Source organism: Podarcis liolepis (assembly GCF_965112155.1).
Source record: "Podarcis liolepis genome assembly, chromosome: 2".
In the NCBI taxonomy this organism is placed as follows: domain Eukaryota; kingdom Metazoa; phylum Chordata; class Lepidosauria; order Squamata; family Lacertidae; genus Podarcis; species Podarcis liolepis.
This window is the reverse complement of record NC_139555.1, coordinates 122217718-122230575: the sequence shown is the minus strand read 5'-3', so window position 1 is coordinate 122230575 and position 12858 is coordinate 122217718. Positions and strand designations below refer to the sequence as shown.

Genomic DNA, 12858 nt, shown 5'->3' with positions numbered 1-12858 from the left:
GACCCCATGGACCAGAGCACGCCAGGCCCTCCTGTCTTTGTACAAAATGTTCCTTTCATATCTCCAATTTCCTTGAACAGATCTCTGCTTTTCCCCATTCTATTCTTTTCCTCTATTTCTTTGCATTACCTGTTTAAGAAGGCCCTCTTGTCTCTCCTGGCTATTTTTCGGAAATCTGCATTCCATTTCCTGTATCTTTCACTACCTCCCTCGCATTTTGCTTGCCTTCTCTCCCCCACTATTTGTAAGGCCTCACTATTTGTAAGAAATCACAATAGGATAGATTAAAGCAGATCAAAATGCATGCAAGCTTTCTAGAGTTCCAATGAGTTTTCCCGGCCATGTCCTCAACATACAGTATGTTTATTTCAGTCTTATCCCCAAGAAGATTTAAAACCTCATAAAGGACCTGTTATAATGACCCAAATGTCATAAATATGGCTGATAGGAGTTCAGTTCAAATTGGTAGGATGTCTGGAACATTTCTGAATTATCAAAGAAAAACAAGACCATGTCCTACAAAATATTTTACTTCGGAAAAGGATTTAATAAATCAAATGCCCAGGAAACATCCTGCAATTGTTTTGCAATTATATATTTTACTATCATCTGCAATGGAGTTTGCACCCAAGCCTGTAGTTTCCACATGCAACCCTCGTATCATGTTTTCTAAATGCTGGTGTTTTCTCTGCCATTCCAGCTTCACACTTTCTTAAAAGAAATCCAGCTTTCCAATTCATCCATAGGAGGGATGTATTTTGATAAGAATGGGGAGCTGACTGCCAACTTTGATATCATGAACTCGGTCGTGTTTCGCAATGGCTCTTACAGCAGAGTGAAAGTTGGGAGCATCAAGAAACACCCCTCCTCTGACATAAAATTAACCATTAATCCAGAAGCCATTTTGTGGCCTGGGAAATTCAGCAAGGTTATTGCAATTATTTATTTATTGCATTTATATCCTTTCAGAATTCATGCCCATGTCTATTTCTATGGAAACCTTGGAACCTTGGAAATCTTCCAGACACACTGGAAGATTCCGGAACACTTCTGTTAGCATCTATAAGCTTCTATGGCTTCTGTAAGCTTCAGTGGCTTCTGAACTTCTGAAACGCCGTTATACCTGACATATGCCACATTTTCTCTATGGAGCTCAACATGCTATATATGGTTTCCCGCTCTTCATTTTATCCCCTCAACAACCCTGTGAAGCAGGACAGATTGAGAGGAAGTGAACGGCCCAAGGTCACCCAGGAAGGTCCATGGCTGCATGGGAATTGGAACCTTAGTCACCTGGGTTCTTGTCCATCCCTTTAACCACTCCACCACACTGGCTGCAGTTCCCTTGTGGTGACATCTGCTAAGTTCGGATAACCCTAAGATGGCTCTTACCAGGGTGACTGCCACTTCCCAGATGTCTGCATCACTGCTGTTTTCCTTGTCCTCTCTGTTTTGCATAGCAATTCAGTTGGAGAGGGGCAAAGAGAGGAGAGGCTGTCTTTACACTTTTCCTTGTTTATCCACTCAGAGGGGGAGATGAAAATGCAGCAATGGGCCCAAAGTTGACAGGGGGGGCCGTAGCTGCCATGTGGGCTTTAACAGCTGCCCAGTAATGCCGACTGCTTATAAAAACACAGAAACACATATCATAATATCAAACAGAAGCAATAAAAGGAAATAGAGAGTTTAATTAGTTAACCTTTATGTCAGAAACAAGACGATTTCTGCACAGATCAACAAAATTCCTATTTTTAAGCTTTCTAACCTGGCCTCAGAATTCTAAAAAAGATTATTATTTGATGTCTGCAATTTATGCTGATCTCTGTTGATGCTCCCTCTCCTTGTTTTTAGGTCGTGCCTCGTTCAAGATGCACCGAAAGCTGTCGCCCTGGATATGCCAGAGTGGCTAAGGAAGGAGAGCCCGTTTGCTGCTATGATTGTGCTCCTTGTGCGGAAGGGACCATCTCCATTCAGGAAGGTGGGTGACTGAGCGCTCTATGGGATACAGCTGTGGGCAGCCTGAGGATGCTGCTTCATCCACCATGGGGCCTGCTCATAAAAGAGTAAACCTAGAGTGAAAAACCAGGGTGAGATCAGCAGTTTGTAGGAACCTTCCTCTTTGCCAGATTTTTGTGGAAGAGCTGTGTGGTTGTTTGGGATTTCAGTGAGAGCACAGACTTTGAGAGGGGAAGTGTGTCAGAAGGATAGGGAGCGGATACTCGTTTATATATATAAGTAATCTTGTATTTGGGACGCGGGTGGTGCTGTGGGTTAAACCACAGAGCCTAGGACTTGCCAATCGAAAAGTCGGCGGTTCGAATCCCCGGGTTGGAGTGAGCTCCCATTGCTCGGTCCCTGCTCCTGCCAATCTAGCAGTTCGAAAGCACGTCAAAGTGCAAGTAGATAAATAGGTACTGCTCCAGCGGGAAGGTAAACGGCATTTCCATGCGCTGCTCTGGTTCACCAGAAGTGGCTTTGTCATGCTGGCCACATGACCCGGAAGCTGTCTGCAGACAAACGTCGGCTCCCTCGGCCAGTAAAGCGCGCAACCCCAGAGTCGGTCATGACTGGACCTAATGGTCAGGGGTCCCTTTACCTTTACTAATCTTGTATTATTGTAACATTTTTATACACAACTGATTATTGCTTAAGTTGTCAGCTGTTGCTTTAGTTTTCTGTGCACCACTTTTCATGTTAAGTAGCCTAGAATTGGAAGGATAAATGAATGAATGAATGAATGAATGAATGAAATCAAATCAAAACATGTGCAAACTTTCCTTATAGAAGGAGAACACTCTGTAATCTGTTCTGTTTCTCCAAAATGGAAGCAAATCTGATGATGCCTACATGATGCCTACATCAGACAAAAATGTTCAAAAATGGCTTAAGAATGCCATTTTAATTCTGTGCTGGATATAATACTATTCAAGCAAATCCTGTCATAAGCCAGGGAAATGTTGCCCCTGTTAGGATATTTCCGTTCCACCTTAAAAGGGAGCAGGCTGTGAGTCACAGAGTCTGCGTATTTCCTGTTCACAGGAAGTTTATGTTTTCTATTGCTTTCGTTTTCTCTCTGTGCTGGAGACACTGACGCAGGCAGTCATGTCTTTCTTTGTTCTGATCAACGCTGAATAAAACTTGTAAATAATGCTCTACTGAGTGCGACTTTTGCTGTGCATTATCTGCTGATAGAGTGTACATGAGCTCTAGAATGTGGTGAGATAGTTTCTAGAAACTCATGTCGCTAATTGCTGATACTGCGTGCCTACGGGAGATCGATGGATCGTCCGGCAGACGGCTTGGCGCCATGATGGACTTTGTCTCCCTGGCAGTATCCCAACAGTCCCGCTCTGATTTCCTGACCTTTCCCACTTTGTAGTATTATCCCATTGTATTGGAACACAGACAGGTATGGATGTAAGAATTTTGTTAGTAATTCTGAAGTCATTCTTCTTCTCTTCAGATGCAAAGCATTGCACCAAATGCCCAGAAGATCAGCATGCAAATCAAGCAAGAGACAAATGTGTCCCCAAGATTATAACATTTCTCACTTATGAAGAACCCTTGGGGATTGTGCTGGTTTCCTTTGCTCTCTTCTTGTGCTTAACCGCATGTGTTGTCCTAGGAATCTTCATTAAATACATGGAAACTCCCATAGTCAAAGCTAACAATCGAGACTTATCCTATATCCTCCTCAGCTCCCTCCTGCTTTCCTTTTTGTCCTCCTTCCTATTCATCGGCCGGCCAAGGAAAGTGACCTGCCTTCTCCGACAAACAGCCTTCAGCATCATCTTCTCGGTTGCCGTCTCTTCTGTTTTGGCAAAAACCATCACTGTGGTGCTGGCCTTTCTAGCCACAAAGCCAGGGAACAAGGTGAGGAGATGGCTGGGGAAGAGTCTAGCCAACTCCATTGTCCTTTCCTGTTCCAGTATGCAGGTTCTCATCTGCACCATCTGGCTGGGAATCTCCCCACCCTTCCCAGACTCCGACATGCACTCCCAAGCTGCAGAGATCATCCTTCTATGCAATGAAGGATCTGTTGCCATGTTCTACACTGTCCTTGGCTACATGGGTTTCCTGGCTGCCATCTGCTTCACGGTGGCTTTCCTAGCGAGGAAGCTGCCTGGGGCCTTCAATGAAGCTAAGCTGATCACCTTCAGCATGCTGGTCTTCTGCAGTGTTTGGGTGTCCTTTGTGCCCACCTACCTGAGCACAAAAGGGAAGTTCATGGTAGCTGTGCAGGTCTTCTCTATGTTGGCCTCCAGTGCTGGGCTTCTGGGCTGCATCTTCCTACCGAAGTGCTACATTATCATACTCAGGCCTGATCTGAACACAAAGGAACATCTAACTACAAAAACTGAAGGCGGTAGTGTCTGATTCTTAGCTTCTTTGATGATTCTTAGCTTCACATAATATACCACGTTGTTCAAGTGGAACCGAGTCTGGTGTCAAAATGCTGTTAGCAGTTTTTGGCTGGTTGCCTAGGAAAGTATAAAGGCAATTAAAGGTTTCTTGCAGTCTTGCTCCTGCCCCAAAGATTTCAGGATGATTTGCAGATGTCAGGAATTGAACCCAAGGCCTTCAGCATGTATATAGTCCATGTTCTGCTGTGCCCCTATATTATTGTTTCATCCATCTAATTCATTTTTGCTCTCTAGACAACTGTAACCTTTGGTAAATGATACCCTAGCCCCCATGAAGTTGAATCATGACAAGACAGAGGTACTGTTTTTGGGAGATGGGGGCGGGCATGGGGGACCTCCTGGTCTTGAATGGGGCAACCGTGCCCCTGAAGGACCTGGTGCTCCTGAAGGACCAGGTGCTCAGGTGAGTCATTTTGGACTCACAGGTGTCCATAGAGGCACAGGTTAACTCTGTCTACCAGCTCCATATGGTATGCCAGCTACGACCCTGCCTGCCCACAAATTGTTCACCAGAGTGGTGCATGCTCTGGTTATCTCCACCAGGTGCATAAAAGAGTGATTCTAAAGGAACTTCACTGGCTCCCAGTACGTTAACGAGCACAATTCAAAGTGTTGGTGCTGACCTTTAAAGCCCTAATTAAGATTATCGCAGCACCCAGAAGTCCAGACAAGGGAAGTCAACTAAATATGTTTCATTTGGCATTTGAATAATTGGATCCTTTTTTAGTGGTATAATTTGGTTTGTGATAATGTGATTGTCATTGGATTACAGTGGTACCTCGGGTTAAGTGCTTAATTCATTCTGGAGGTCTGTTCTTTACCTGAAACTGTTCTTAACCTGAAGCACCACTTTAGCTAATGGGGCCTCCTGCTGCCGCCGCGCCGCCAGAGCACAATTTCTGTTCTCATCCTGAAGCAAAGTTCTTAACCTGAGGTACTATTTCTGGGTTAGCGGAGTCTGTAACCTGGAGCGTGTGTAACCTGAAGCATATGTAACCTGAGGTACCACTGTATTGTAACTGAAAATTAATAAAAAATATTATATACAATTAGCTATGCCTCCCAGAATATACACTTATGTCTCTCTCTCATACACACACAGCTATTTATGCTCCTGCATGTATGGGAAAGGACCAGTGTCTCCTGTCTGCACTTAGGGAGTGAGAGAATTTATCTCAAGAAGGTCTTTCCCCAGGAGAAATGGGCAATGCAACCTAAAAACCCTTAACATGTTAGATACAGTAAGGCAACAGAAAGGTTTTCACAACATTTTGAAAAAAGTTTAAAAGAGAGGTTGATATATATATATGCATGCTTAATCATTATTGGCATTTTAATCCATTGGAGGTCTTTAAGCAGAGGCTTGACAACCATATGTCAGGAGTGCTCTGATGGTGTTTCCTGCTTGGCAGGGGGTTGGACTCGATGGCCCTTGTGGTCTCTTCCAACTCTATGATTCTATGATTCTATAATCCTGCTACACAAGTAAGCTCCCAAGATTGACTCACAAATATCGAGAAGGCAGATCCTGCCCTCAGCTCACAATCTAAGAGACACAACACAAAAGTGGTCTGGGAGGGAAAAAGGGAACAGCAAGTTCAGGCACCCATTCCAAGTCTCTCAGGAGAGACATGTAGTCTCATCCCTCCTTTACCCTGATGAAACAGCTGCTGAATAAGTCCACTTATTAGGAATAACAAGTGTTCATAAACGTTATGTTTCAAAGACCACTTGGACTTTGGCGCCTAACAAGCTCATCAGCTGCATATTCCTGCGTTGCAGAAGTTTATACCACATGATCCTCAGGGTCCCTTCCAGTTCTATGATTCGTCAGTTCTATTGCAAGCAGTGACAGTCCCATCAGAAGATCCTTCAGAAACAGAAGACCAGGTTCATCCAGCAGGATCATCCAGAACATCTGATGATCCTTCAGTCTTTTTCAATTTCACATGAGCTGTGTTGTGAGCGGCAAGGACAACTGAAGGAATGTCCTCCCAACGCTTTTTGGCTGCAATCTAATAGCCGCTTACTTGAGAGGAGGCCCCACTAGACTGAATGGGAAGTCTGAGTAGATATGCTAGGATTGCACTATTGACTTCACAGGAAACTTTTACACATACACAGATTGACAGGCCCATCAGTGAGTTCTTACAAAAAGCAATTTCCCCAGTAGTTCAAAGAGCAATAGAACCTCAACAGCTGAAGGCCTCATTTGCAAGCAGTGAGAGTCACTTCAGAAGGTTCCACATCTCCAAACTCCACTAACAGCTGCAGTAAAACACACTGTGCTTGAATGTATAATGGATCATTACATACTGGACTCTATAGATAACATTTATGTTAATAGTTACAGATAGGTAGCCATGTTGGTCTGCCATAGTCAAAATAAAAAAAATCCTTCCAGTAGCACCTTAAAGACCAACTAAGTTAGTTTTTGGTATGAGCTTTCTTGTGCATGCACACTTCTTCAGATACACTGAAACAGAAGTTGCCAGATCCTTCTATATAGTGAGAAGGTGGGGAGGGGTATTACTCAGAAGCAGATAGCTGAGATGAGCCTGTTGACGACTCTTAACGACTGCAATAGGTCTTACAGGAAAAGGCAAGGGGTGAGAAGTTGAAAAATCTTAAACAGCTCCTAACCCACAATAATACTACAACCAGACTTAACACGGACACTGGCACCAGAGCCTGCAATAAACCCAGATGCCAACTTTGCTGCCACATACACCCGGACAACACCATTACTGGCCCCAACAACATCACACATACCATCTCAGGACTATTTAATTGCTCATCGTCTAACATTGTGTATGCCATCAAATGCCAACAGTGTCCTTCAGCTCTCTATATTGGACAAACAGGCCAAACCTTACGCCAAAGAATAAACGGACATAAATCAGACATCAAGAATCACAAAACAGAGAAACCAGTAGGAGAACACTTCAATCTCCCAGGACATTCTATACAAGATCTCAAAGTAGCTGTTTTACTACAAAGGAATTTCAGAAATAGACTGGAAAGAGAAGCTGCTGAATTGCAACTCGATGAGGAGATTTCACCCCTCCCATACCCAAGAATCTCCTGACCATCTCCTGATGATTTCTGCTGACTCCACAGAGAAGAGGAGGCGTGTCCTGCCTATTAACTTATTCTGCCCAGCAACATATCTGTGTGTGTGAGAGAGAGTCAGTCAGTCAGTGTATCGGAGAGAGTGAGAGTGTTAGAGATCCTAGAGATTAGATTGCTGCTAAGAGCACCTGCAGACTCTCAGTGTAGCATTGCTTTATGCTCAGAATACTTAGCTCTGTATATAGTTTTGTACCATAGTTGTAGTTATAGAATAAAAGGAAGATATTTTACAGAGCTGCTCTCCGAGTGGTTTATACTCTGCAAGACTCTGCAAAACTCTGCTGCGCAACGACTGAAGTATTGAGACAGTGAATCCGGTGCTCTCAGCTCTGAGCTGTGAGTCCACAGCACTGTGACCGTTTCCTGCGGGAAGGAGGTCTCTGGCGGTGCTACCCAGCTCGCCCAGCCCAGTCGGGGTTGAGGTACAAGAGTCCAGTTGGCGCACTGGCTCTAGGGCGATGCTGACATCGGTTATGGGCCCAGTCATTGTTCCAGTCGTCTGACCTGACGTTGTTCCAGTCATCCAAGGCGTTCCAGTCGTCCCAGTCGCCAGAGGTTTCTGTTGCTGATTGCCGGACGGTGGAATGGACGCTGCATGCTGGACTGATTTGCGGTGCCCAGAAGCAGAGCTGTTTTGGAGCAGAGTGTTCAAGCTGCCGCTGTTGCTGTTGCTGCTGCTTGATTTATGGAGGTATGTTGCTGACTGCCAAAGGAAGAAGATAGCATCCCTGTTTGCCTGTTATTTGCGCTCTGAGTGGGAGAGAGAGTGGCTGAAGGAGTCAAGGCTTTATCTGTGTTGCACGAGGGAAGTGTCTTGCTCTAAGTAATAGCAGACATGGCCTGTGCACATTCTGGCCAGATGGCTCTGTCCTTTCCCCTCCTGACGCCTGAAACTTATGGAGTTTGGCAAGTAAAGATGAAAGCGCTTTTACAGAGGGAAAAGCTATTTCACACGATAGAAGATGACCCTCCAGATAAGGATGATGATGATTGGGCTGAATGGCATGCTGCAGATATGAAAGCCCGAGGGACAATTGTTTTGAGTGTTTCAGACCACTTGCTGGTGAACTTAGAGGGTCAAGAGACTGCACAAGCTGTTTGGCATAAGTTGAGAGATATGCATCTGAGGCAGAATGCTGGTTCCAGTGTGATTTTCTTTAAGAAGCTGTGCAGGCTGCAGTTGGAGAAAGGTGGTGATTTGCCTAGCCATCTATCTCAATTAAAGCGTCTCAGACAGGACCTTGTTCAGCGAGACCTGGCTATTTCAGAGGCTGTGTTTGCAATGCTGATGATCAATAGCCTAGATGAGTCTTATGATGGAGTGGCTGCCCAGATTTCCACGATGCCTTCTGACCGGCTAACAGAAGATTATGTGTCTAGCGTGCTTCTGAATGAGTGGGATCGCAGACAGGCTGTTAAAGAAAGCCGGGAAAACTGTGCTGTTAAAAATGTGCTTGAAAATGTGCCTGAGTCTTCAGCAGGGGAAAGTGAAAGTGAAACTGCTGCTGTTAAAGCTTTGAAATTGAAGCGGTGCTTTTCGTGTGGAGCACAAGGCCATTTGAGTTTCCAGTGCAAGAAGTCTTCAAAGAAGAAGGGAAACTTCAGAGGCAGAGGGGGAGGAGGAAGAAATCCCCAAGCACCTGCTACTTCAAAGGCCTTGATCTCTCGCTGTTCCAGTCAACGTGGGCGGAGTTTCTTCGTGGTCGACTCTGGCTGTTCAAACCACGTGGCCAAAGATAAGAATCTCTTTGTTCAGCTTGAGAAGCAAGAGAAAGCAAATTCATCAAGCAGATGGGACAGTTCTCACGAGTGTGGCTCAGGGAACTGTGTTCTTAAAGAGCCTGAATGCAACTATTAAGAATGTCCTGTATGCACCTGATATTCAGGACAATTTGTTGAGTGTTTCGCAGCTTGATCGTCAAGGGTTTAAGGTGGTGTTTGCTAAATCTCGCTGTGAAATTCTTAGAGATGGCAAGCGCATTTTGTATGCAAAATGTGTAAATGGATTGTACCAATTGCCTTTTGTTTCAGGTACAGGCACTGCAGAAGCAACTGAGAAAGCGTGTTGCAATTTGTCTGTAGATAAGAATGAGAAGTTGCATGACCAATGTATTCATTATTATCACCGTATTTATGCTCATCTGAATTTCCAGGCTGTGGCAAAAATGCCTGATATGGTTCAGGGTATGAGGTTGAAAGAATGTCCCTACCACATGAAATGTGTTTCTTGTGCTGAGAGTAAGGCAAGGCAAGCTCCCAAAGGTACAGAGTCTGGGAGAGAGGCCAAGAAACCATATGAAGTCATTCATGCAGACTTAGTGGGGCCTCTAGCGCTCTCTAGAGGCAATTCAAGGTTTTTTATGGTTCTGATAGACTCCTATTCAAAATATGTTTGGGTCTATGTGCTGCAGAAAAAGTCTGAAGCCTTTACCAAGTTTCGTCAGTTTTGTAAATGGCTCAGAAATGTACATAAGGAGAATGTACGTTTTCTTTTCACAGACAGGGGTGGAGAGTTTTGTTCAGAAGAGTTTGAGAGTTTTCTTTCTGAACAGGGCATTGAGCATAGGACGGTCACGCCCAGATCACCCTGGCAGAATGGTTTATGTGAGAGAGTAAACCAGACCCTGCAGCAAGGAATCAGAACACTGTTACATGATTCAGGGCTGCCCAATCCCTTTTGGGCTGAAGCTCTTTCGTTTTTCTGTCACGTGTATAACAGGAGGTACCAGTCTAGTATAAATTGCACCCCATATGAGATGCTTCATGGAAGAAAGCCATGTGTAAAGCATTTTAAAATTTTTGGTTCGGAGGTTTGGGTGCACACCTCGCAAGGTGACAAACTGAGCAAGCGTGGAGAACATGGTATTTTCCTAGGATATGAGAAAGGGTCTTATCGTGTTCTGATCACAGACACGAAAACCATAAGGCTGACCAGGAGTATTGATGACAATCCACAATGGGACAGAGTTGGTGTTTTTCAGTATCATCCCATTAGTGATGATGGTGCAAAAGGGGCAAAGAAAGTTAAGAGAGAGGCAAGTGTTGTTGTTGGTGATAATCTTGATGCCAATGTAGTTCCAGATGGTGGCACAGATTATCAGAGCACAAAAGCCTCGGGTGAGTCTGACGCTGACTCAGACTTAGCAGCTTCGTATACTTTAGCTCCCCATTCTCCTAAAGAGGAGGAAGCACCAGAACAAGAGGATCAAAGAGTTTTGCGCAGATCCGAGAGAACAACCAAGGGTGTACCACCGAAAAGGTTTTCTGAAGAGTTTGCAAAGACTGCGGTCACGAGCAACTCTGGTGGGGTTTTCAAACCTAGCATGAAGTGTGCTGAAAGTAGTAGCACAAAACGCTTTATTTATTTCCTTACCTGATATTTGAAGGAAGGCGTGTATTTGAGTTCTGAAAATGGTTTGTTCAAATCTGCCTAATTAGAAATGTCAATTTGTATTTGAGAGAAAGAGAAATGTGTATGAAGATTTTTCCAGAAGCTGCTTATTCAATGGTATTGTAAAAGTGTGTTTATATGCCGGAAAAGAGATACCTGCAAATGTGTTAACCAAGGTTGTAAGCAGAGAACAACTTTTGGAGTGTGTGTGCAAATTGCAGTTATGTTAAAGATTCTTGAAATGGTCGGATGAAATGGGGGAGGATGAGGAGATTTCACCCCTCCCATACCCAAGAATCTCCTGACCATCTCCTGATGATTTCTGCTGACTCCACAGAGAAGAGGAGGCGTGTCCTGCCTATTAACTTATTCTGCCCAGCAACATATCTGTGTGTGTGAGAGAGAGTCAGTCAGTCAGTGTATCGGAGAGAGTGAGAGTGTTAGAGATCCTAGAGATTAGATTGCTGCTAAGAGCACCTGCAGACTCTCAGTGTAGCATTGCTTTATGCTCAGAATACTTAGCTCTGTATATAGTTTTGTACCATAGTTGTAGTTATAGAATAAAAGGAAGATATTTTACAGAGCTGCTCTCCGAGTGGTTTATACTCTGCAAGACTCTGCAAAACTCTGCTGCGCAACGACTGAAGTATTGAGACAGTGAATCCGGTGCTCTCAGCTCTGAGCTGTGAGTCCACAGCACTGTGACCGTTTCCTGCGGGAAGGAGGTCTCTGGCGGTGCTACCCAGCTCGCCCAGCCCAGTCGGGGTTGAGGTACAAGAGTCCAGTTGGCGCACTGGCTCTAGGGCGATGCTGACACTCATTACCAAACTTAAAACCATGGAGAGACCTGGTCTGAACAGAGACATTGGATTCTTATCTCATTATACATGACTAAGCCATTTTTCACCTTCTCACCCCTTGCCTTTTCCTGTAAGACCTATTGCAGTCGTTAAGAGTCGTCAACAGGCTCATCTCAGCTATCTGCCAATCACCCATTCCCACCACCCTTCTGAGTAATACCCCTCCCCACCTTCTCACTATATAGAAGGATCTGGCAACTTCTGTTTCAGTGTATCTGAAGAAGTGTGCATGCACACGAAAGCTCATACCAAGAACTAACTTAGTTGGTCTTTAAGGTGCTACTGGAAGGAATTTTTTTATTTTGACTATGGCAGACCAACACGGCTACCTATCTGTAACTATTAACATAAATGTTATCTATAGAGTCCAGTATGTAATGATCCATTATACATTCAAGAACAGTGTGTTTTACTGCAGGTGACTCTCACTGCTTGCGAATGAGGCCTTCAGCTGTTGAGGTTCTATTGCTCTTTGAACCACTAGGGAAATTATTTTTTGTAAGAACTCACTGATGGGCCTGTCAATCTGTGTATGTGTAAAAGTTTCCTGTGAAGTCAACAGTGCAATCCTAGCATCTCTACTCAGTATTCCCATTCAGTTTTGTGGGGCCTCCTCCCAAGTAAGCGGCTATTAGATTGCAGCCAAAAAGGGTTGGGAGGACATTCCTTCAGGTGTCCTTGCCGCTCACAAAACAGCTCATGTGAAATTGAAAAAGACTGAAGGATCATGAGACGTTCCGGATGATCCTGCTGGGTGAACCTGGTCTTCTGTTTCTGAAGGATCTTCTGATGGGACTGTAACGCTTGCAATAGAACTGACGAATCGTAGAGTTGGAAGGGACCCTGAGGATCATGTGGTATAAACTTCTGCAACGCAGGAATATGCAGCTGATGAGCTTGTTAGGCGCCGAAGTCCAAGTGGTCTTTGAAACATAAATAACCTACGTTGATGAGCACTTGTTATTCCTAATAAGTGGACTTATTCAGCAGCTGTTTCATCAGGGTAAAGGAGGGATGAGACTACATGTCTCTCCTGAGAGTCTTGGAATGG

The 12858-nt window shown here is 44.5% G+C and overlaps 1 protein-coding gene across 4 annotated transcripts in view; it reads left to right on the top strand.

Annotated features, from left to right (window-relative positions):
- The window catches only part of LOC310701392 (vomeronasal type-2 receptor 26-like), a 38163-nt gene extending 33200 nt beyond the window's left edge, over nucleotides 1-4963 (top strand). For 2 of the 4 annotated variants that reach the window (XM_083492182.1, XM_083492181.1), the window contains 3 exons: nucleotides 701-928; nucleotides 1852-1978; nucleotides 3464-4963. In XM_083492182.1, the coding sequence (XP_083348308.1) occupies nucleotides 701-928; nucleotides 1852-1978; nucleotides 3464-4377 (1269 nt within the window). In that variant the 3' untranslated portion in view covers nucleotides 4378-4963. The remainder of the gene's footprint in view (nucleotides 1-700; nucleotides 929-1851; nucleotides 1979-3463) is intronic. The other 2 variants (XM_083492183.1, XR_014523033.1) reach the window with 2 other exon arrangements.
- The last annotated feature ends 7895 nt before the right edge of the window (nucleotides 4964-12858 follow it).